Below are 26,701 nucleotides of genomic sequence, written 5' to 3'. Positions count from 1 at the left end.
CTGACAAACCAACCACTCACTCATCAACCCAAATCATCCAACCAATGAACCACCTAACCAACCACCCAATCATCCAACCAATCAATCCAAACAAACAACCAATAAGCCACTTAACCAACCAACCACCCAAATCATTCACCCAACCAATCAGATCTACCAGTAAAACATCACTATCCATCATCACTAACCACCATCACTAACCACCATCACTAATCATCACTATCCATCATCACTAATCATCACTATCCATCATCACTAATCATCACTACTAACCATCATCACTAACCACCATCACTAACCACCATCACTAATCATCACTACTAACCATCATCACTAACCACCATCACTAACCACCATCACTAACCATCATCACTAACCACCATCACTAACCATCACCACTAACCACCATCACTAACCATCATCACTAACCACCATCACTAACCACCATCACTAACCACCATCACTAACCACCATCACTAACCATCACCACTAACCATCACCACTAACCACCATCACTAACCACCATCACTAACCATCATCACTAACCACCATCACTAACCACCATCACTAACCATCATCACTAATCATCACCACTAACCACCATCACTAACCACCATCACTAATCATCACTACTAACCATCATCACTAACCATCACCACTAACCACCATCACTAACCATCACCACTAACCATCATCACTAACCACCATCACTAACCATCATCACTAACCACCATCACTAACCATCATCACTAACCATCATCACTAACCACCATCACTAACCACCATCACTAACCATCACTACTAACCATCATCACTAATCATCATCACTATCCACCATCACTAACCATCATCACTAACCATCATCACTAACCACCATCACTAACCATCACCACTAACCATCACCACTAACCACCATCACTAACCATCATCACTAACCACCATCACTATCCACCATCACTAACCACCATCACTAACCATCATCACTAACCACCATCACTAACCATCATCACTAACCATCATCACTAACCACCATCACTAACCATCACTAACCATCATCACTAACCATCACCACTAACCATCACCACTAACCATCACCACTAACCATCATCACTAACCACCATCACTACTAACCATCACTAACCATCACCACTAACCACCATCACTAACCACCATCACTAACCATCACCACTAACCATCACCACTAACCACCATCACTAACCACCATCACTAACCATCACCACTAACCACCATCACTAACCATCATCACTAATCATCACCACTAACCACCATCACTAATCATCACTACTAACCATCATCACTAACCATCATCACTAACCACCATCACTATCCACCATCACTATCCACCATCACTAACCATCACCACTAACCACCATCACTAACCACCATCACTAACCACCATCACTAACCATCACCACTAACCACCATCACTAACCATCATCACTAACCATCATCACTAACCATCATCACTAATCATCACTAACCACCATCACTAACCATCATCACTAATCATCACCACTAACCACCATCACTAATCATCACTACTAACCACCATCACTAACCATCATCACTAACCACCATCACTAACCACCATCACTACTAACCATCACTAACCATCATCACTAACCATCACCACTAACCATCATCACTAACCACCATCACTAACCATCACCACTAACCATCACCACTAACCACCATCACTAACCACCATCACTAACCATCACCACTAACCACCATCACTAACCATCATCACTAATCATCACCACTAACCACCATCACTAATCATCACTACTAACCATCATCACTAACCATCATCACTAACCACCATCACTATCCACCATCACTATCCACCATCACTAACCATCACCACTAACCACCATCACTAACCACCATCACTAACCACCATCACTAACCATCACCACTAACCACCATCACTAACCATCATCACTAACCATCATCACTAACCATCATCACTAATCATCACTAACCACCATCACTAATCATCACCACTAACCACCATCACTAATCATCACTACTAACCATCATCACTAACCATCATCACTAACCACCATCACTAACCACCATCACTAACCATCATCACTAACCATCATCACTAACCACCATCACTATCCACCATCACTAACCATCATCACTAACCATCATCACTATCCACCATCACTAACCATCACCACTAACCACCATCACTAACCACCATCACTAACCACCATCACTAACCATCATCACTAACCATCATCACTAACCATCATCACTAACCATCATCACTAACCATCACCACTAACCATCATCACTAACCACCATCACTATCCACCATCACTAACCATCATCACTAACCATCATCACTATCCACCATCACTAACCATCACCACTAACCATCATCACTATCCACCATCACTAACCATCATCACTAACCATCATCACTAACCACCATCACTATCCACCATCACTAACCATCATCACTAACCATCATCACTAACCATCATCACTAACCATCATCACTATCCACCATCACTAACCATCACCACTAACCATCATCACTAACCACCATCACTATCCACCATCACTAACCATCATCACTATCCACCATCACTAACCATCACCACTAACCATCATCACTAACCATCACCACTAATCATCACCACTAACCACCATCACTACTAACCATCATCACTAACCACCATCACTATCCATCCATTCTGGACTCTATTTATTGCACATTGCACAACTTGCACACTACAGTCATTATTTATTATCCTCTGTCTGTACTGTGTTGTCTGTCCGCACTTGTTTGTTTGTGCTGCACTTGTGTTTTGTATGCACTGTCTATGTTGCACCATGGTCCTGGAGGAACGTTGTTTCATTTCACTGTGTTACTCTGTATGTAGTTGAAATGACAATAAAACCCACTTGACTTGACTTGACTCATCACTAACCATCATCACTAACCATCATCACTAACCATCATCACTAACCACCATCACTAACCACCATCACTAACCACCATCACTAACCACCATCACTAACACTAAGTCTTTATGAGCTCTTTAGTAAAGCAAATACTTTACTTAGGTATAGAGTTCGGCCTCCATGTGCTTAAAAAGCTTTACTGTGATTTTTAAAAGACCAATATCTACATTTTCTTCTTGTATTCTTTTATTTCCAGTTATTAAACAGCCCGTTCTGGTGACTTGTCTATATACGTATGCAAAACTCTGGGCAGCCCTGGTCAAATCACACATTTCTTCATGTTGTAATTGTTAATAAACTAATAACTTTAAATTAAATTAATAAAATAAATCAAAATGAAAAAGAAACTCACGTGTGTCTCTGTAGATAATGTGACTTATTTACACACCGAAAATCAATCATACATGGAATTTGACCAGGAGTGCTCAAATTATTGCATAAGACTGATATATAAGTATCGCGGCTGTCCAATGAAAAACCATGTATCTCCATTATCTCCAGTATTTTGCCCATTTTTTGTTTTTGTACAATTACAATTGCAGTACAATTAAACAGTCAGTGTTGGTGACTTGTCAATGTATATATATATGCAAAGCTTTGGAAACCCCTGGTAAAATCACACATCATTTTTCTTCATGTTGTAATTGTTAATAAACTAATAACTTTAAATTAAATTAATAAAATAAATCAATTTTTTAAAAAATTGTGTGCATCTCTGTAGCTAATGTGACAATCATACATGGAATCTGACCATCTCCATTATCTCCAGTCTTTTGGCCATTTTCATTTTTAAAATCCTGGTTTGAATCATGTAGCTGCTTCTGTACACTGTGTAAATAGGTTTGGATGAATGGACCAATAGAAATGCTCAAAATCACTTGGAATAAACTCCTATTTTCCATTGACTTCCATTCAGAGTTCAGGATGTTTTAGCCATCTCCTGTAAAATCACCATTTTGGAGATACATGTTTTTCTTTGGACAGCGATGATATGACTCACTTTACTGAAGCTAAACTGAACTGAGACATAAATCAAATCCAAAATCAATCAACCAACCAATCAGCAGAAGATCACCAGAGGTCCTGATAGGTCATAACCACCATAAATCATCAGTCTTTCCATCACAGGTTAGGAAAAGCTCCTGACTGAGCGAATAATTAGTAAGTAAAGTCAGATGCTCCAATGAGGAACATGAGTCACTCTTCTACATTTACATACTTAGCAGACAGATCTCTCCACCAGATGATCCAGCAGTGAGCTTTAAACCACTGAAAACATCAAGAATGAAGTGATAAAGCACCGACACCTGGACCTCGCAGTGTACCGATACCATTCAGCCACCCAAAACATCCCAAAACTTATTAATACAGCTTATATGATCCATAACCTGCTGCTGCTGCTCATCAGTAGATCATTTAATATACGATTATTTAACCACTTTCACTGGTTATAAGCAGTTTATAGAGGGAACTCATCTGAAAAGAGCTTAGGATATAATAACAGGACATAATCCAAACAGAACTTTCTTATTTTACTAAAGACACGCTGATCAAATGTAAGTAATGTTTTCACATGCTCATATTCATATATAACACAGATCACAGTATCGTGTCCTTGTGTGCTTAGTGAAGTAAACAGACTGGAGAGCGGCGGTCTGACGGTCTGCTGGTTCTGATGACAACAATGGGTTCGCAATGATAATATTAGCTCAGGGTGGGACGCACTGGATGCCCACCATAGATCCTTAGAGAGTCTTTATGAGCTCTTTAGTGAAGCCAATACTAGGTATTTACTTAGGAATAGAGTTATAAAGAATAGTGTGCTTAAAAAAGCTCAACTGTGATTTTTTAAAGGTCCATATCTACATTTTCTTCTTGTATTCTTTTATTTCCCAGAGTTCCACTTTTATATTGATTCCTGTATTAAAAATGAATTTATGTTTATATCTTATTTCTATTCTCTCTATATCCCTTACAATTAAACAGTCTGTTTTGGTGACTTGTCTATATATGTATACAAAACTCTCAGTGTCCCAGCAGAAAAGGGGTAGCAAGACACTCAGATACAGAAATGTAGATAAATTACCACTATATACACAATATAAATAATAGAAGTAAAAAGCAATAACAATATTATTTATATATTTGATAAGTATCAGATAATTGCAAATGACTCTTAATTGCATGTGTGTGTGTGTGTGTGTGTGTGTGTGTGGGGAGGGGGTAGTATTCCCTGAATATGTGTGTATATCCCTGAATATAATGTGTGTGTGTTGTTAATAAACTAATAACATTAAATAAATTAAATGAATTAAATAAACACAAGCACGAGGTCTCCAAATAGAGATGATTCTGCTGTTTTTAGTGCAGTCAGTTCCAGTCCTGTTATGATAGTACAGTCAGTCAATCAGAAATGGGGGTCAAACCTGTTAAAAACATTAGGACAGGCAGTCACATGCCCCCCAGACTTCAGGGGAGGGTGACAATCCCATGCATAAAAACAAAGACCAACAAAATGTAAAAACCTGATGCAACTGATGCAACTGAGCACAGCCTGGAGGAACACATACCGAGCACGAGGCAGGCGAGGTCCAGCAGCACGAAGGGGATCCCTCTGGTCTCAAACATCTTGGAGCAATGGAGGGGGTCTTCTCGTTCAAAACAGGCGGAGGGGCTGCAGGGGGGTCACTCCACACACCGGAGACTGCATCCAAAACCCAGAATAACACCGATCAGCCCTCGCTGACAGACTGACAGGCATGTAAATAATAATAATAATAAGAAGAAGAAGAAGTAGTAGAGGCAGCACGCGCCGCGCTGCACAGCACTGAACTGAGCAATGGCGACTGATAATCACCGAGACAGGACGGTCAGCTCGAGCAGGAGGCCTGGAGGAGAGCCCGGAGACACACTGAGCATCGCAAAGGTTTAAAAACCAGGTACCAGCCCACAAAAACTAAAAACAACGACCCCAGCAGCACCAGCAGCTCAGCACGCCTCGCCTCGCTCGTCCAGCCCGGCTGGGTCAGGACACACCGCAGCGAGTCACGTGACTCCCTCTCTCCTCTGTGGCTCCTCCCACTGAGGGCGTTGGTGGTCGTGTTGTCCATTAATTATTGATCATAAATGATCACTTTTAGCATTAAAATCTGATAATACAACCATTTAGTTTATAAACATTTATGTACTTAGCGCTACCCAACTCTATCACTACGCAGGGATGTAGCTAGCTAGCTACAGTCGTGTTGTATATATAGGAACGTACCGTGTGTATAAAACTTTTATATATTTTGGCATTATGGGTTTAATTGTGCTATGAGGGTTTGTAATTTGTGTAATAATTCGCATTGCGTCTTTATATTTTGTAAATTAATTGAAATAATATTGTAATATTAGCGACTGTTCCGCGCTGAGGCACATGCACAATGCATCATGGGAGTTGTAGTTTTGAAGGCGCCTGCGCAGCGCTAGATGCGTGGAGACGTTTCATTTTAGAAACTACAAATGTAAAAAAAGCGAAATATTTTATTTAAATCGCATTTTTTATTTGATTATATAAATATCGCCACCATTTACTGACTGAAAAATATTTCGAATGTATAAAATTAATCTTTAAATTAGTTAGTTAATTAGTAGCACATTTTCTGGTTTATCATGGCCATACCTCACACAAAGACTTGTATGCTAGCTAACTCACTGAGCTAAATAGTTAGCTAGCAAAATGCTAACACAAATAAAATAAAACAGCAAAATAAAAGTGTTAAAATGGTGTAGAAATGCATACAGCATGCTGTTTATACAATCTGCCCCAGACTTGTACCCCAAGTTTCCTCCCAGGCACTGTAAAAGGAAGTGAGAGCTTTAGATCTGAGGTCCAGAACAGTTCAGTGATTTCATCGATCTAATCTGATCCAGTCTGATCTGATGGATCACAAAAGCTGGACCAAACTAACAGGCCAGCAGCTGGATCTCATCTGAGTTTTCTGAACTAGCTGGTCAACCAGCATCACTCACGATCGCTCACATTTGTGGACGGTGGAGTGGAGGGGTGCCATTGTTTCAGGGGGCTCCCGTGTCTGTGTCAAAGGTGTCTCAGGTAGAAGTGAGTGGAGATACGAGGGTTTGAAAGACTTCTATAGAAGCTGAAGTATCAACTGAAGCTTTTTACTCCAGTAAAAGTGTAAAAGTACTGGTTTCAGAACCACTTCAAGTAGAAAAGTAAAAGTAATGGAAGGAAAACAAAGGCCAAAAGCTTAGGCCGCGCCACAGGGGTCTATAGTGCACTACCCCCCCCCTCCCCAAAACCCCATTTCTCTAAAAGCCATAATGAGGAGAATGATCTATTAAAATGTTGATGTTAAAAATGTTGGGCTGCACTAGGCTCCTGTTTCAGCTGCAGATCTGCCCATTGAAAATGAAGCATTTCAGTAATATCAGCTCTATTAAAGGAGCGTCTCTGTGCTCTACTGAGCATTAACATGAGCTTCATGGAGGAAAATATGAGGAGTCGTTGTCTAGAAGTTCTGTAAAGCTGCAGAAAGTCAGACTTCAGAGGCGTGTGATCAATAAGCTTTATTGGAGTGTAAATGTGGGGCTCAGTCTAATAAAAGCTCCTCACAGAAAGTTCTTCACCTAATGGTGATGAAGACGCTGCCTGATGCCTGAGACACGGTTCTACCAGAGTTCTGAGAGGAGTTCATGGCGACCGATTCACCACCACTGTAGAGAAATCTGTGTTGGTCAGTTTTACTGCAGTGAAGCTCAGTTTCACACTGAACCCCGACTCTGACTGACTGTTCTGACCACTTCTTTCTTAACTTCACTGAATTATAGGGAAATTTTGAACATTATAATTGACCGGCCCTTTAATTTGTAACCTGTAAATTCTGTCATTTCTGTGAAGTTAGACTCTGGCCCAGAGTCATTCCTCCTCTGTAGTTGATTTCAGCTGTACAGGACAGCTTAATGACCCTGACCCACACATGCAGCTCAAACAGTGGGAGACTGCTGCCGCCTGGTGGTGGAGAGTGGTAACAGCTGCTTCAGACCCCAATCTGGAGAGTAAATTAAAGAAGGCCGGATAAATCAGTCATTCATTTTGCTTTAATTTATTTAAAATTCTGTCCATAATAAATCTAGATTATTGTTTTAAATACAATAATAAAATGCAGAATCAACAATTTACAAAAAAATATTCTTTGTTAGACATTTTACCATTTGAACATTTTCATATCGCACAGTGTGTTAAACACGATTCAGAGGAACTAAATCATTCAAAATGCATCAAATCCTGCTGAAGTCACTAAGGTTCATTCTAAAGCGACTCTTATAACACTGTCCAAATGTCCACTGTCCTCTGCTTCTTTATGTCTCTGCGTCCTACAAGCCCGCAATGACTGATGTTCTTCACATTTCTGATCCTTTGAATCTGATTTCTGTGCAGAAAATAAATGGAACAAATATAATCTTATTATATCTAATATATATATATATTATATATATATATCTTTTTAACACAACATGTTGGATTAAACGTGGCATTCTGAGCTTAGTCTTGGACAAAATGACTCGGACGATGAAACGTCCACTTTACTTGAAGTCCAAGACCATCTGGGAAAGTTAACACAAATTACACTGATGTTCACCATTCATTTTAAATTCATTTCAATATGCATATTTAAACACTACAGCCGTCGGACAGGACCAGCAGCCTGTGACTGGTTTCCATGAGTCATAAAAAAAATTAAAAATAAAATAATAATAATAAAATTAAATTAAATTAAATAAAAAGGTACACCAGTTTTTGGGGGCACAGAGGAACACCATCATGCCGCCTTATGCCTCCCACTAGGGCCACGACAAAGGAATTCTGCAGTGATTTGTAGCTAAATCTCTATCTGCCGCATCCCTAACACACTGCTTCAGCATCTGCCCATTGACTTCTATTGTAGACGGGATTCCTGTCCGTGGCTTTTCTGTTTGTTTGTTTTTTTCAGTTCTGGGAAATATTTCGAAACGTCCGTCTGTGGTAATCAGTTGTACTGCTCTCCTGCTGCAGATCGAGATCACACCGAAAAAAACAGACGTATTCCTTTAACAGCTTAAAGGTGTACTCCGGTATTTTTCATCCTGACCTCTATCGGCTGTATCTGTACTGTATGACCGATTACCACCGACACTCCATCATTTCTGACACATTTGCTCGTAGTTAGAGAAGAACAAAACTCGGCCTTCAGTAGAAGTCTGTGGGCAGTTGCTTGACCTCTTAAAACATAGCTAGCTTTAACTGAGCCGGTTTGAATCGATCCTGTTTGATTACTGATCAATAATAACAAAGAGGATGTAAAGATGACACTACTGAGCAGATTCAAACATGAGCCACTTGGCAGTAGCTTCAGCATCTGCCCATTGACTTCTATTGTGGGTGGGTTCTGTCCGTGTGTTTTGTGTTTTTTCCCGCATCGGGGGAAACATGCTGAAATGACAGTATGTGGTAACTGACCGTGAGCTAAAGGACAGCAAATAGAGATCAGGTTGAAAAAGGCTGAAGTTCCCCTTTAACTCCTCAGTTATCCAGAAGGCCCAAAAAACTGTAAAAAACCATAAAACTAAAAAAAAAAGGTTAAAATTGTAGTTGTTTGAACCACTCGTCATTAAACTGCTCCCGCAGTCATGGTCTGATTAATCACTATCACCTGGACTGGGCTAATTAAGCTCTTTCTCAGAGCATTTCCACCGACAGCATCATCAATAGAGGTGATCGGGGCCCTTTAAGGCTTCTGTTGACTCCTTATATGGTAAATCTGCTCCAACAGGGTTTAATAAGGAGCCCTGTATCTACTTTGTCCACAAAGACATGTCCCCACACCTGACCGTTTACAGGACAAGGTGCTTTCTGGTGTACACTGATCGGCCACAACATTAAAACCACCTGCCTAATATTGAGTAGGTCCACCTTGTGCTGCCAAAACAGCCCCCAGACTCCTTCACAAGACCCGCATACAATCATACAATTGGAAGGGATGCAGAGAGAGGACAGAAAATGCTCATGTAGAAATGAATTATGACAGGTTTTGGTGCATAAATGCACTATATGTCCAAATGTTTGTGGACACCCCTTCTAATGAATGCATTTAGCTCCTTTAAGCTGCATCCACTGCTGACTGCATCCACTCACAGCTACAGTCTAATCCCTGTACATAAAGAAATACTGCCAATAGAATAGGACTCTCTGGAGCAGATAAACATCATGACCCTATTGGCACCATGCTGCCTAATAATAATGCCAGGTGTGGGCTAGAGGGGTATAATAAAGCCCCCCAGCACTGAGGAGCTGTGGAGCAGTGGAAGAGCTGTGTTCTCTGGAATGATGGTGGTGGAGCTCCATCCAGTACTTTTGGGATGAGGTGGGTGGTGATCAATCATGCAACATCCTGACCTCATTCAGTAACACACTGATTACTGAATGCAATCAAATAAAAAAATCCTCACAGCAATGCTCCTCCTCCAGAATCTAGTAGAAAGTCTTCTTCTCTGGACAGTAGAGACAGTTACTCCAACAGAAGCAGGATCAGCTCTTTAATACCCTTGATTTTAGAAGAAGCAATGAATGAGCAGGTGTCCCAATACTTTTGTCCATATAGTGTAAATCTGGGTGAAAACACAATGCTAGAAAGTGAAAGATATGACCCCTTTAACTCCCTTTAACCTTATGACACAGAGAGTACAGCTCCTCCAGACCGTAAATCAATAAACTACTGCATTAAAATTCAAAACAAAAATTAAACAAAATAAAAGTCAACAAAATGTATTTATAACTGTTACTGATCTTATAACCTTCACTGATCTTCACAGATCTCTGATGCTTTCAAGAGCACAGTGTTTAATATTTATCCAAAAAATAATAAATCAAGCTCATTATTCAATGTTGTTGATTGCTGCATTTCTTCAGAAGGCCACAAGGGGGCAGTTGCATTCCCACACATCCTCCAGCCTCATGCTTCCACCCTGCTACTAAGCAGCCATGCATTGAGTCCCTGTGTCCCTGAACCCTAACAACAGCATGGGGAGTGAAGGAGGCCCTGAGGACTCGGAGAGTCATCGGTCAAACCCACGCCTCGGGAACGCCCGTCTGCTGCCCATCAGCTGCCCATCAGCTGCTTCACACACATCTCCATGTATGGGTTCAGCATGGGTGTGTTTGTGAGGCCCAGTTTTCCAACTCTTCCTGTCTTTAAAGCGATAGTTTGGCCGAAAAAATTGTATTTACTGACCCTTCACCCCTAACAAGTAATGCAAGCTAATATCCCACCAATTAGCACAATGCTAACTGCAGGCCATCACACGCTCCTCAGTCATTTCTAATACACCTGATTCTGTGGTTTCTGTCCCTGTACTGGACTGGACAGAGGTGTGTGACCTCATTAAGATCATATGATGGTCTGCGCGACCCCCACCACCGTTCAAAAGTTTGGAATTACTGGAATAAACTTGATCATTTAACTCGGAAAAGGCATTTTGAAGTGTTTTAATTAAAGTGTAAACCATCCTGTTTTGGTTTTGGGCTCAAAATTCAAATATTACTTGAAATTTGAGGCATTCTGGATATTAATGTTATTAGAATATTATTCTGACAGTTTAAGACAGTTTTAAACAGTTGCATATATTAATTTTGTAATAATTTAAAAGTATGTATTTTATTATAATTCCATAACACTAATTCTTTAGTAATTCTATTTCAACTTTAACCTGCAAAATGTTTAGAAATTATGTCATATTGGATACTAAAATTATTAGAACTTTATTCTGGATATTTTAAAAATAATTTCATACTGGATACTAATTTATATTACAACTTCATTCTGGATGTTTCTGAATACTAATTTAATTTTTAGTTTTTAATTTTAATTGTAACTTTAGTCTATATATATATATATATATATATAAAATTAAATTGGAATTTGAAAGAGAAGTGAAAGATATGACCCCTTTAACTCCCTTTAACCTTATGACACAGAGAGTACAGCTCCTTCAGACCGTAAATGAATAAACTACTACATTAAAATTCAAAACAAAAATTAAACAAAATAAAAGTCAACAAAATGTATTTATAACTGTTACCTTCACTGATTTCAATTACCTTCAATTAAATTTGATTACAACTTGTTTCTGAAATAATTTTATACTGGATACTAATTTTATCTCAGCTTTAGTCTGGATATATTTTTTAAATAATGAAACAATTTTATACTGGATGTTTCTTAAAACTTTTCATACTGAATACTAATTTAATTTTTAGTTTTCATTTTAATTTTAACTTTAGTCTAGATATATTAAATATATATATTTTTTTATTACAACTTTCTGGGTGTTTGTGCAGTTTTCTAAGTTATTTGTGAATCAGATCATTATTAGTATGTTATGATTCTGAAAACTTCTTAATTATTCTATAGTTTTGTAGCTTCTGACTGCATTGAAAGCTAGTGAAGATTAGATTTTAGATTAGATCAGATTTTATACATTTATCTGAAACCAGTCTGATTTGCTATTAAGAAAAACACTGAAACTTTTAAAGGAAAGTATATTTCCTCCATTTTCACCAAACTATCGCTTTAATATCTCAACCCCACACATTCCAACTCAAATCTGCTCCACCTGATCCCACCAATCCGTCTCCACTGAAGACCCTAATGAGATTCAGGTTGGATCTGAGCTGTGTGTGAGGAGTGTGCGTGAGGAGTGTGTGTGAGGAGTGTGTGATGGTCTCGTCCCTCAGGCCTTCTTGGCACCACTGCGCTGTTTCTGTTTGCGTAGATGAGCCTCGATCTCGTGCCGGAAGAGCAGCATTCCCAGCTGGCCGTGCGACGCCTCGTTCATGGCCTTGGACTGCATGCACATTTTGTACTGGTCGGGCGGGAGCTCGTCAGCGCACTGTTTCTCGTGCCACAGGTGGAAGAGTCCGCGGGACGGCGCCCGGATCACCAGCAGGTTACTGTGGAGGTATTTCCGGTACAGGTGGACGTCCTCACCTCCCCAGCCTTTAATGTCCACGTCGAAACCACCTAACAGAACAGAAGCCCAGAGCACGGTTACACCTGAGGACCACACCTGGATAGAGATCGACCGTATCAGTGCATCCAGGTACTGCTTGAAAACTTGTAAACTAAACCCCACCACCATTAAAACAGACCCACAACTCAGTCAGCCCCCCAAATGGGTTTTAGACGAGGGGGGGGGGTAGGTGTTTCTAATAAAGTGGCCAGTGAGTGGAAGCACAAGTTAGTAGATGTTTCTAATAAAGTGGCCAGTGAGTGGAAGCACAAGTTAGTAGGTGTTTCTAATAAAGTGGCCAGTGAGTGGAAGCACAAGTTAGTAGGTGTTTCTAATAAAGTGGCCAGTGAGTGGGAGCACAAGTTAGTAGGTGTTTCTAATAAAGTGGCCAGTGAGTGGGAGCACAAGTTAGTGGGTGTTTCTAATAAAGTGGCCAGTGAGTGGGAGCACAAGTTAGTAGGTGTTTCTAATAAAGTGGCCAGTGAGTGGGAGCACAAGTTAGTAGGTGTTTCTAATAAAGTGGCCAGTGAGTGGAAGCACAAGTTAGTAGGTGTTTCTAATAAAGTGGCCAGTGAGTGGGCGCACAAGTTAGTAGGTGTTTCTAATAAAGTGGCCAGTGAGTGGGAGCACAAGTTAGTAGGTGTTTCTAATAAAGTGGCCAGTGAGTGGGAGCACAAGTTAGTAGGTGTTTCTAATAAAGTGGCCAGTAAGTGGACCCTAGTAATGAGTGCCTCTACTTTTCACACCTTTGGACTTACAGCAGGCTTTAGTTCTGCCTGGTTAAAGGGGCGACCTCAAAGGGTCAAAAGGGTTCCTAGGCCAAAAGCGCTCTAAAAAGCTCGCCTCCTCATCACTCCCATCCAAGCCGAGAAAAAGGAGCGAGGAGCATATTGACTCTGCCTGATTGATGTGAACTGTCAGTGTTGTGCTGAGAGGAGCACACACTAACCCAGTCGCTCAGCAGAAACAGAGGAGATCACAGCATTTCCTCACCAGCAGATGGGCCCCAGTTGGCTAATGATGCCTTTACTGCCAATTTTCTCCTGGCGTCGGCCTGGAGGCACTCGGAGGACGACACTAATAGCCCGGTTCTATCTACACGGCCTGGCCCACTCCCGTCACTCACTCGTACAGACAGAGAGTCTGAACCCCACCTTCAGCCCATCAGAGGAACCTGACGGTGTTACTGTGATGGACGTGTGGCTACAGATGGCGTACGGCACAACTGGGACTCGAACCCAGTCGGATACAGATGGCATGTAATACCTGAGGGGCCAGTCCATGAGATACACCCAGCCTGTATCTACACTTACTGGACATTTTATCAGAAACACCTACTACAGAGGAGCACCCTGTTACTGTGCGGTTCATCAGCCTATCAGGACCACCGTAAGACCACCAGTGACTAGATGTTATTGAGGTGGTGGCTCATTCTCAATATACAGCTTAAGGTTTGATACACCACATGTCCAAATGTTTGTGGACACCCCTTGTAATGAAGGCATTCAGCTATTTTAAGATGCACCCATTGCTGACACAGATGTGCAAATGCACACACACAAAGCTTGTCTAGTCCCTGTAGAGAAGAAGTACTGCCAATAGAATAGGACTCTCTGGAGCAGATCAATAAACATGACCCTATTGGTACCATGCTGCCTAATGTCAGGCGTGGGCTAGAGGGGTATATATAAAGCCCCCCAGCATTGAGGAGCTGTGGAGCAGTGGAAGAGCTGTGTTCTCTGGAATGATGGTGGAGGAGCTCCATCCAGTACTTTTGGATGGGATGAGTTGGGGAGTTGCGGGAGGATGAGGTGGGGTGAGGATCATCATCCTACATCCTGACCTTATTAATGCGCTTGTTACTGAACGCAATCAAATCCTCACAGCAATGCTATTTCAAAATCTAGTAGAAAGTCTTCTTCTCTGGACAGTAGAGACAGTTACTCCAACAGAAGCAGGATCAGCTCTTTTTAGTATCCTTTATTTCAGAAGAAACAGTGAATGAGAAGGTGTCCCAATACTTTAGTCCAATAGTCCTACGCTATAACCCTGCAGAGTCATCCCAGGAACCAGTTGGTCAGGAAATGTAAATGATTATTTAATTGATCAATTTGCATATATTTCACAAGCCTGGGCGTAATTTGTGCTTCTCCGCTGGCATGTTGTATATTTACCGATGTTGATGAAATCCGATCTGTACTGACAGGTCATTCCGAAGCCAAAGTCCCGCCAGAAGCCGGTGTCCTTCTTAATGACCTGCAGAGAGGAAACGCAGTTAAAGGCTTCATCCTCATCGTCTCCTTTATTGATATGTGGTAGGTGTTTCTAATAAAGTGGCCAGTAAGTGGAAGCACACGACAGTAGGTGTTTCTAATAAAGTGGCCAGTGAGTGGAAGCACAACTTAGTTGGTGTTTCTAATAATGTGGCCAGTAAATGGAAGCACAAGTTAGTAGGTGTTTCTAATAAAGTGGCCAGTGAGTGGATGCACAAGTTAGTAGGTGTTTCTAATAAAGTGGCCAGTAAGTGGGAGAACAAATTAGTAGGTGTTTCTAATAATGTGGCCAGTGAGTGGAAGCACAAGGCAGTAGGGGTTTCTAATAAAGTGGCCAGTGAGTGGAAGCACAAGTTAGTAGGTGTTTCTAATAAAGTGGCCAGTGAGTGGAAGCACAAGTTAGTAGGTGTTTCTAATAAAGTGGCCAGTGAGTGGGAGCACAAGTTAGTAGGTGTTTCTAATAAAGTGGCCAGTGAGTGGGAGCACAAGTTAGTAGGTGTTTCTAATAAAGTGGCCAGTGAGTGGAAGCACAAGTTAGTAGGTGTTTCTAATAAAGTGGCCAGTGAGTGGAAGCACAAGTTAGTAGGTGTTTCTAATAAAGTGGCCAGTGAGTGGAAGCACAAGTTAGTAGGTGTTTCTAATAAAGTGGCCAGTGAGTGGAAGCACAAGGTGGTAGATGTTTCTAATAAAGTGGCCAGTGAGTGGAAGCTGAAGGGCTCCTTTAATCCCTCACTTTGCCTTGCGAGGACGCACACTTCATCACAATCAAGCCCTCCGCACTCCCCCAGAAAGTAAATGCTGCATATTTGTAATTACTAGATGTATTTAATCACACCGCTGCCCGTAATCAATCACAGGCGACGTGATGGATCAAGCGGAAGCTGCATTACCAGCTGTTGCTCGATGGGTGGGATGTGCTCACTGCTGCCATAGATCACCGCTGGGTTGTACTGACTGAACAGAACGGGGTAGAACACTTTCTTTCCTGAAACACACAGAGGAGAAAGACACGCAGCTTTAAAGCACAGGTTCCAAAAATAACACATGCACTATATGGACAAAAGTATTGGGACACTTGCTCATTCACTGTCTCTTCTGAAGTCAAGGGTATTAAAATAGCTTCTCCTGCTTTTCTTGGAGTAACTGCCTCTACTGACCAGAGAAGAAGACTTTCTACTAGATTCTGGAGGAGCTGTGAGGATTTGATGGCATTCAGCAACAAGAGCGTTAATGAGGTCAGGATGTTGAATGATGATCATCACCCCACCTCATTATCCCCAACTCCCAACTCATCCCGAAAGTACTGGATGGAGCTCCACCACCACCATCATTCCAGAGAACACAGTTCTTCCACTGCTCCACAGCTCCTCAATGCTGGGGGGCTTTATTATATCCCTCTAGCCCACGCCTGGCATTAGGCAGCATGGTGCCGATAGGTTCATCTAGATAAGCTGTCTGTGTGTTATTGCACATCTGTGTCAGCAATAGGTGCAGCTTTATTACAAAGTGTCCACAAACATTTGGACGTATAGTGTATTTTAATACATGTAAAAAACCCATTCCCCTGCAGCAGTTTACAGCCCTGCACCGACTCCCACTCTCTCACCTGGCTGTGTGTTCAGTCGGCAGGTGTTGAGGAAGTCAGAGGTGAAGATGATGTCGACGTCACAGAAGAACAGCAGGACGTTTCCTCCTCTCCACGCCCGAGCACCCACGTCCAGACCACGGCCACGAGAAAACTCCTCATTCAGCTGGATCAGAGTGAAGTTTCGGAAATTCAGCTCCCTAAAAAACAGAGAGGAGAAAAGACCAGCCATATTAAAGACAGCACACTACGTGCTTCCACTCACTGGCCACTTTATTAGAAACCCCTACTGCCTTGTGCTTCCACTCACTGGCCACTTTATTAGAAACCCCTACTGCCTTGTGCTTCCACTCACTGGCCACTTTATTAGAAACCCCTACTGCCTTGTGCTTCCACTCACTGGCCACTTTATTAGAAACACCTACCACCTTGTGTTTCCACTCACTGGCCACTTTATTAGAAACACCTACCACCTTGTGTTTCCACTCACTGGCCACTTTATTAGAAACACTTACCACCTTGTGCATCCACTCACTGGCCACTTTATTAGAAACACCTACTAACTTGTGCTTCCACTCGCTGGCCACTTTATTAGAAACACCTACTGTCTTGTGCTTCCACTCACTGGCCACTTTATTAGAAACACCTACCACCTTGTGCATCCACTCACTGGCCACTTTATTAGAAACACCTACTAACTTGTGCTTCCACTCGCTGGCCACTTTATTAGAAACACCTACTGTCTTGTGCTTCCACTCACTGGCCACTTTATTAGAAACACCTACTGTCTTGTAATTGCACTCACTGGCCACTTTATTAGAAACACCTACTGTCTTGTAATTGCACTCACTGGCCACTTTATTAGAAGCACCTACTAACTTGTGCTTCCACTCGCTGGCCACTTTATTAGAAACACATTGGCTTACTGCTCTGACACAGTAATATAATAATAAACACAGTGGTCAGAATGTGTTGTTCTCAGTAGAAGTTAGAAATACTCTCGCTCTGCTCATAAACCCTCAGTAAGAGAGAGAACGAGAGGGATGGAGGGGAGATGGTCCTCAGGCGGGCAGCAGGATGCTTAATTAGAGCTCCATTATAAAGGAGATCCATCTACGTTCCACGATTCCCAGCAGAGGAGCTGCACAGCTGGAGATCAGGAGAAGTGTTCTCCATCCCTGCGGCGAGATCTCACTGTGCCACAATCTCTCTATCCCTCTTTCTTTCTTTTAAAGATTTACTCAGTGGTGAGGAATAGCCAAGTTCCCGCAGGAATGTCTGTCCACTCTGGGGTCACACCTCTGGCAGTTACTTCAGTCACACAGACCAGGCTCTTCTACCAGAGGAGCTGCAGTCAGGGCCATGTTAGGAACTCCAGCTCTATTTCTGTATCTTTCCAGATATTCCACAACAACATCACCACAGAGCAGCTCTGACAACCTTATCTAAACCCAACTGACCAGCGATGAGAAGCACTGCTGAGAAAACACCACAGAGCAGAGAAACGCGAGTCCCAGAGGAACACTGACCGCTACAGTGCTGCTAAATCAGGCTTCAGTTCCACTGAGTGACTGTAAACAAAATAGTGCTCTTAGTGCTTTTGTTGACTGTGTCCAGCTTTTCCTCTACAAGGACATACACACAAACACACAAACACACACACACTGTTCCAGTGCAGATGTTCAACAAATGGTGAGCAGACAGTTTGAGCAGATCCTCTGAAGGTGGTATATGTGGTATCTACCATCAAGACACTCCAGCAGATACTCTGAAGGTCGTATATCACGTATATGGCACAACCAATACATGTGGTATCTGGCACCATAACATTCCAACAGATCCTCTGAAGGTGGTATATGTGGTATCTGGCACCATAACATTCCAGCAGATCCTCTGAAGGTGGTATATGTGGTATCTGGCACCATAACATTCCAGCAGATCCTCTGAAGGTGGTATATGTGGTATCTGGCACCATAACATTCCAGCAGATCCTCTGAAGGTGGTATATGTGGTATCTGGCACCATAACATTCCAGCAGATCCTCTGAAGGTGGTATATGTGGTATCTGGCACCATAACATTCCAGTAGATCCTCTCAAGGTGGTATATGACGTATATGGCACCAACACATTCCAGCAGATCCTTCAAAGTGGTATATGTAGTATCTGGCACCATAACATTCCAGCAGATCCTCTGAAGGTGGTATATGTGGTATCTGGCACCATAACATTCTAGCAGATCCTCTGAAGGTGGTATATGTGGTATCTGGCACCATAACATTCCAGCAGATCCTCTGAAGGTGGTATATGTGGTATCTGGCACCATAACATTCCAGCAGATCCTCTGAAGGTGGTATATGTGGTATCTGGCACCATAACATTCCAGCAGATCCTCTGAAGGTGGTATATCACGTATATGGCACAACCAATACATGTGGTATCTGGCACCATAACATTCCAACAGATCCTCTGAAGGTGGTATATGTGGTATCTGGCACCATAACATTCCAGCAGATCCTCTGAAGGTGGTATATGTGGTATCTGGCACCATAACATTCCAGCAGATCCTCTGAAGGTGGTATATGTGGTATCTGGCACCATAACATTCCAGCAGATCCTCTGAAGGTGGTATATGTGGTATCTGGCACCATAACATTCCAGCAGATCCTCTGAAGGTGGTATATGTGGTATCTGGCACCATAACATTCCAGTAGATCCTCTCAAGGTGGTATATGACGTATATGGCACCAACACATTCCAGCAGATCCTTCAAAGTGGTATATGTAGTATCTGGCACCATAACATTCCAGCAGATCCTCTGAAGGTGGTATATGTGGTATCTGGCACCATAACATTCTAGCAGATCCTCTGAAGGTGGTATATGTGGTATCTGGCACCATAACATTCCAGCAGATCCTCTGAAGGTGGTATATGTGGTATCTGGCACCATAACATTCCAGCAGATCCTCTGAAGGTGGTATATGTGGTATCTGGCACCATAACATTCCAGCAGATCCTCTGAAGGTGGTATATCACGTATATGGCACAACCAATACATGTGGTATCTGGCACCATAACATTCCAGCAGATCCTTCAAAGTGGTATATGTAGTATCTGGCACCATGCCGTTCCAGCAGACTTTTCAATGGATGCTACTTAAAGTAGCTGAATGCATTCATTACAAGTGGTGTCCACAAACATTTGTACATGTAGTGTATTTCAGCTCTCCCTGAGAGTAATATGGCACAGATTCAGAGCGGATTTAGGACAGACAGCGACGGCAAACACTGTTTTATTCCAGGTTTATTGGCAGAACAGGTTTAGAACAGGGCCTGGTGTTTTCACAGGGTGTGTGTGTGTGTGTGTGTGTGTGTGTGTGTGTGTGTGTGTGTGTGTGTGTGTGTGTGTATGATTCAACCTGCTTTCAGCCAAAACAGACTGCAAATATTTCCTTTAGTGATACTGCCTTGTTTTTTTGAGGTTTTGGGGACTGTCTAGCACTCCTTGTCTTCCGCTCTCGCATTTTTCCACTCTACTGTCACTCCAGGCCAGTGTGTTATACTAGCACACGCACACACACACACACACTCAACCCACCAGTGTGCAAAAAGAGTACACATGCATGAACAGATTAACGGGTTTAGTCTCTGGTCATGTGGCCTGACGAAGCTCAAATCTAATATTTAATATATTAATATAATATAATATAATATAATATTGCCTATATAATATAATAGGTTCTTTCAAGAACATGTTGTGTATAGGGGTCTAACCCCCCCCGGTCCACTGATGCTCTTATGGCTGTATTCAATCAATCCATCTCTCCTCACAGCCATGTTCCAAAGCCTTCCCAGTAGAGTAAAGGCTCTCTATTACTTTCATCTTTATATAATTCTTGTCAGAAGAGACACTGGAAGAGCATGTGTCCGCATACACAATGTGTCCAAATGTTTGTGGACACCCCTTCAAATGAGTGCATTCAGCTACTTTAAGTTGCACCTATTGCTGACACAGATGTGCAAATGCACACACACAGCTTGTCTAGTCCCTGTAGAGAAGAAGTACTGCCAATAGAATAGGACTCTCTGGAGCAGATCAACATCATGACCCTATTGGCTCCATGCTGCCTAATCCCAGGCGTGGGCTAGAGGGGTGGGTATAAAGCCCCCCAGCATTGAGGAGCTGTGGAGCAGTGGAAGAACTGTGTTCGCTGGAATGATGGTGGTGGAGCTCCATCCAGTACTTTTGAGTTGAGAATGAGGTGGGGTGGGGATCATCATCCAACATTCTGGCCTGCATTCATTAGAAGAAGTGTCCACAAACATTTGGACATGTAGTGTATGTGTATAAAGAGAACTAAGAGAGACTCTGCCAATCAATTTCCGTCCACCCCTTCACCCGACACACATCATCTGTCCCGGTTCAGAGTGGTCAGAGAGCCTCGGGCTATCCACCCAACACACAGCCCCCATGATTAATTTATAAGCACACACGCTCTATTAGGCGCCCACCCCGACCCCCCCAACCCCTCCCCCCGCTCCGCTCTGAGCGCTGTCCTGATATTCCATGCTCTGTGATGTGCTAACAGAGTTATCTTCAGTCCGGCTGCGGCGGAACGCTCCATCTGCGCTGATCCGCTTTACAGAGGGCTGAACACACATCCGCACGGCCAAGGTGAATCGATAACCATGAATAATTTGTGTTCATTTGAGAGGAAAGGGGAAGAAGGGGAACACACACACACACACACACACACACACACACACACACTGTCCTCTTCACCCAGAATACTGATGCCCATTGAACCGCTCTTATTTATTCTGCAGTAACAGCTAAAGAGCCAGAGTCAGAGTCTGTCCGATTCTCAACACCACTCTGAACAGAGTTAGAGGGCCATTACTGTTCCCTATGTAGGGTTCTATACAGGGTTCCAATGTCGGGAACAGCAATTAGGGGGGCATATCTGTTCTGTATAGGGTTCGGTATAGCATTTTTGTTCCCATATACAGGGTCCTATTTAGGGTTTGAATGTAGAAAACAGTGACCTGTGCCCTATATAGGTTCTATATATGGTTCCAAAGTAGGACATTGTTGTTAGGGGCCGTTTCTGTTTCCTTTATAGAATTCTATATAGCGTTTCAGTGTAGGGAACAGGAACTAGGGGGCATTTCTGTTCCCTATATAGGGTTCTATATAGAGATTCAGTGTAGGGAACTGGAACTAGGGGGCATTTTTGTTCCATATATAGGGTTTCCAGTGTACGGAAGAGTAACTAGGGACATTTCTGTTCTTTAAATAGGGTTCTAGTATAGGGAAGAGTGACTATGAGCAATTCTGTTTCCTAAATATGGTTCTATATAGGGTTCTAGTATAGGGAAGAGTGACTATGAGCAATTCTGTTCCCTAAATATGGTTCTATATAGGGTTATAGTATAGGGAAGAGTGACTAGGGACATTTCTGTTCCCTAGAGAGAGAGAGAGAGAGAGAGAGAGAGAGAGAGAGAGAGAGAGGGTTCTCAGGTTAAAGGTCACTGCAACACTGATCTGAAGCTTCAACACAAACCCTCTAACTACCTTACACACAAGGCAGTGTGTGTGTGTGTGTGTGTTTGTATTTCCTGTAGTTTTTTGCAGTCTGTAGTCTGACTCTGATCCTCCTAGTGTGTGAGGGAATGAATATTTCAGTGTGTGTGTGTGTGTGTGTGTGTGTGTGTGTGTGTGTGTGTGTGTGTTGAAGGAATGCTGTTTGGTGTGTAAATGAAAAGACATTATTCATGCGCTGAACGTCCGAGCAGATCACACAGCACTCGTCCACAGAGACAGGGGGCTCACTGGTCACATGACCCCAACAATGACATCGTTTGACGAGTAAGAGGAAGCGCCTGAGACACACAGCAGTTCCAAAGCAGGGAGTAATTAGGGGGGGGCATTTCTATTCCCTACATAGTGCTCTAATGTAGGGGACAGCAATTAGAGGTCGGGGGTATTTATGTTCCTTATATAGGGTTCCTATATAAGGTTCCAGTGTAGGGAATATTGATTTTGTTGCTATATCTGTTTTCTATAATAGTGTCCTATGTTTTTATAAGGTTCCAATGTAAGTAATAGTAATTAGGGCACTATTTATGTTTCTTATATAGAATTGTAATGTAGGGGATAGTAATTAGGGGGCATTTCTGTTTCTCATTTAGGGTTCTAATGTAAGGGATAGTAATTAGGGGGCATTTCTGTTTCTTATATAGGGTTCTAATGTAGAGGATAGTAATTAAGGGCATGTCTGTTCCCTATATAGGGTTCCAATGTAGGGGTTAGTGATTAGGGGACTATTTCTGTTCCCTATATATCATTGCAGTTACCTTGACGTGTTCTCCAGAGTTCCTTTGACGTCATTCATTTGGTCTCGGCCGAAGTAGACAACGGTAAGGTGCACTCGCCTGTCCTGCTTTATACACACCTCTCTGATGAAAAACATGACACACACACACACACACACAGTTACAATCAGATTACTTGTGCACTTGTTAGCTCTGCACTGAAAAACACATGACATTTATTAGGACAAGCTCAGAAACGTCATCCAACACATCCACAGCCTCCAGGATCTGACAGAATTGCTACCATCAAGGTTGTAACATCTGTCCTGGAGCTGAAGTGGTAGATCAATCTCCCCCTGGGTGTATTAACAGCCGAGTCACTCACTGTCTTCAAACACTGACTGGAGATCTGTATCTGATCTGTATCAGGAGCTCCTAACTCAGCACTGCTCCTGCTCTTATTAAAGCTTGGGATGCTTAAATGGGTTTATTTCATTTCTTTAATGTTGAGATTTTTCCCAGGAATCAGACATGGGTACTGCATATCTGGGTATCAGTACTCCCTTACAGAAATCTGATATATCTCATATATGGACATATTTTATATGGGATTTCACATCTATTAATATTAATGTATATTATGAAAAATGTCCATAAATATTGTATAAATATACGCAAGCATCATATATATGTGTATATCATATGGACCATACATAGATTTTTTTTTATGTTTTTTACATATTTGAGTAGATATCAAGTATAGTACATATATGTGATACATGGTACATATACGTATAATCCTTACATAATGGAAGATATTATTACAAATAGATACTTACATAATATATATGACAAATATGGGATATATTTTTAGTTCTGTATTCCGGCATATCAGTACTCACATATGGAAATTGGATCAATGGCTGTGTGTGAACATACCGTATACATACCATATATGGATCGGGCATATATTTCTAAATGTTTCTAATATTTAGGCATCATATTTTGGACATGTGCATAATACATGGGTCATACGTATATATTTGATTGGCAGATATACACATATGTACATATAAGTAGTAATAAGTAAATATCTACATATATGTAACATATGTTGTATCTCCTTTATGACGAATGGACCAATAGAAATGCTCCATTCGAAAACTGTCAAATTCAAATGAGTTGGCATATCTATGTCACATATATTTTAAACACGAGTATGTTAGACATACTATTCCACTCCCAGTTATGTCATATACACTATATGGACAAAAGTATTGGGACACCAACGCACCCTCTTTGATTAGCCCTATTTTTCTCCTCTCTGTATGTGTGTGTGTGTGTTTGCCTGTACCCTTAAAACATTCTTACAGTGCATATTATATGTGTTACAGTTACACACACACGCACACATATATATATATATATATATATATATATATATATATATAAACATATGAATACATAAGACAAAAGTATTGGGACACCTACACATCACACCTACAGGAATTTTACGACATCCCATTCTAACCCTTTAGGCATTATTAATAAGGAGCTGGTCCCTCTTTGCTCTAAGCTCTACCAGCAGCAGCAGGTCTGGAGCTCTGCTGCAGTTACTGAGTCAGTTGGAGGCTTTTCTGCACTCTGCTCTGAGCTCAGCACTCGGCCCTGACCCCGCTCTGTAACTTTACGTGGTCTGACAGACACTCGGTGGCTGAGCTGCTCTCTGTGAGCTGTTCCTCCTAAACTCTTCCACTGTTCAATAATAACACCATTCACAGCTGATGGAGGAAGATCTAGGAGGGAGGAGATTTCACCAGCTGACTTGTTGTTGTTGGTGCAGCGGTGTCTCCTATTACATACAGAACCACGCTGGAGTTCAGTGAGCTCTTCAGAACCTCCCGTTCTTTCACTGATGTGTGTGAGAAAGGACTGACAGGCTGCAGGACTAGGGGCTGGAGTTTATACAGCTGTGGCTGAATGGGACTGAATCAGACACCTGAACTGAATCTGTATAATGCCATATATCCACAACTAAGTCGCTCTGGGTAAGAGCATCTGCTAAGGGAACTGGTACAGATGTGGACCTGGATCAGAACTGCATAGAAAGCTGAATACAAAAAAGAGCGCAAACACTGAGAACACACACACACACACACAGCAGACTGGTGTGTGAAATTCCAGCACTTTCAGACACATTCTGATAGACGGGCGCCAAATGTTCCGGCTTACTGCTGACTCTGCATTTTCCTTTTATCTTCCTACCCCGACCGACAGCGGCACGAAGGCAGCAGGGCACGGCGGGTCTGACTCGGAGCTCATGTCAGGGGTTCTTTAGGGACACAGTGAACTTCGTCTGGGATTATATTTCGTGTGCAGTGTGTGTGTGTGTGTGTGTGTGTGTGTTGTGTAAAATGTGTGTGTACGATCTCTCTCAGGTGCACTTTAGGGTTGCGATGCCAAATACACTGAAAATACTCCCGAGCACGGTTCTAAAGAGATGTACAGACTGGAAGAACCGTGCAGGAACTTTCAACCACTGCCACCAACACAAACACACACACACACACACAGACACACACACATACTTTTGCCTTTAGCTACAGGATTACCATACCAAAGATAAAGTTCTAGTGTGTGAAACTTCATTGATTTTATTTATATTCTGTGTAACAGTGTGGATGTGCAAGTGTGTGTGTGTGTGTGTGTGTGCAAATGCAAATGCACACACACACAGCTTGTCTAGTCCCTGTAGAGAAGTACTGCCAATAGAATAGGACTCTCTGGAGCAGATAAACACCATGGCACCATGCTGTCTAATATCAGGCGTGGGCTAGAGGGGTATAAAGCCCCCCAGCATTGAGGAGCTGTGGAGCAGTGGAAGAGCTGTGTTTTCTTTGGAATGATGGTGGTGGAGCTCCATCCAGTACTTTTGATGGGATGAGTTGGGGAGCTAGGGATGATCATCCAACATCCTAACTAACTCACTAACGCTCTTGACGCTGAATACAATCAAATCTTCACAGCAATGCTCTAGTAGAAAACCTTCCTCCCTGGACAGTAGAGACAGCTACTCCAACAGAAGCAGATAAACTCTTTTTAATAGCCTCGATTTCAGAAGAAACAATGAATAAGCAGGTGTCCCAATACTTTTGTCCATTAAGAGTATATAGTTAAATTTGAGGCATATTGTTGTTACAACATGTTAGATGCTTGATTCTGAAGGTATGAACACAAGCGTATGTAGATATATGTACACTGTGTATTTCCATTATTTTGCATGAGATCAATCAGTGTGTTCTTTCTCAACCCCCATATCTCCTCTCCTCTCCTCCCTTTCCTCCAGTTGCATCTCTCCCCTCCTCTTTTCTCCAGGCTCTCAATTATGCATGATGCAGAAGTGTGTTTCAGCTCAGCGAGAACTCCTCCAGAACAGAATCCAGTATTTATAATGAATAAAAAAAGGGACCCACAGTCT

At 42.1% G+C, this 26,701-nt stretch overlaps 2 protein-coding genes across 5 annotated transcripts in view; both read right to left on the bottom strand.

Annotated features, from left to right (window-relative positions):
• Window positions 1–6,048, bottom strand: part of plpp1a (phospholipid phosphatase 1a) — a 40,517-nt gene extending 34,469 nt beyond the window's left edge. For 2 of the 3 annotated variants that reach the window (XM_072659703.1, XM_072659705.1), the window contains exons 1-2: window positions 5,861–6,048; window positions 5,574–5,707 (exon numbers count right to left, since the gene is read on the bottom strand). In XM_072659703.1, coding sequence (XP_072515804.1) covers window positions 5,574–5,631 — 58 coding nt within the window. In that variant the 5' untranslated portion in view covers window positions 5,632–5,707; window positions 5,861–6,048. Of the gene's footprint in view, window positions 1–5,573; window positions 5,708–5,836 lie in introns of all 3 variants that reach the window. The other variant, XM_072659704.1, reaches the window with a different exon arrangement.
• Window positions 6,049–11,778: 5,730 nt separating this feature from the next.
• The window catches only part of csgalnact1a (chondroitin sulfate N-acetylgalactosaminyltransferase 1a), a 43,330-nt gene continuing 28,407 nt past the window's right edge, over window positions 11,779–26,701 (bottom strand). For both annotated transcript variants that reach the window (XM_072659573.1, XM_072659574.1), the window contains exons 5-9: window positions 23,266–23,367; window positions 16,933–17,111; window positions 16,217–16,311; window positions 15,228–15,309; window positions 11,779–13,064 (exon numbers count right to left, since the gene is read on the bottom strand). In XM_072659573.1, coding sequence (XP_072515674.1) covers window positions 12,775–13,064; window positions 15,228–15,309; window positions 16,217–16,311; window positions 16,933–17,111; window positions 23,266–23,367 — 748 coding nt within the window. In that variant the 3' untranslated portion in view covers window positions 11,779–12,774. The remainder of the gene's footprint in view (window positions 13,065–15,227; window positions 15,310–16,216; window positions 16,312–16,932; window positions 17,112–23,265; window positions 23,368–26,701) is intronic.

The sequence above is a fragment of the Salminus brasiliensis genome, chromosome 16 (genome assembly GCF_030463535.1).
Source record: "Salminus brasiliensis chromosome 16, fSalBra1.hap2, whole genome shotgun sequence".
Taxonomy (NCBI): domain Eukaryota; kingdom Metazoa; phylum Chordata; class Actinopteri; order Characiformes; family Bryconidae; genus Salminus; species Salminus brasiliensis.
This window is presented reverse-complemented; position numbering and strand designations above follow the sequence as displayed.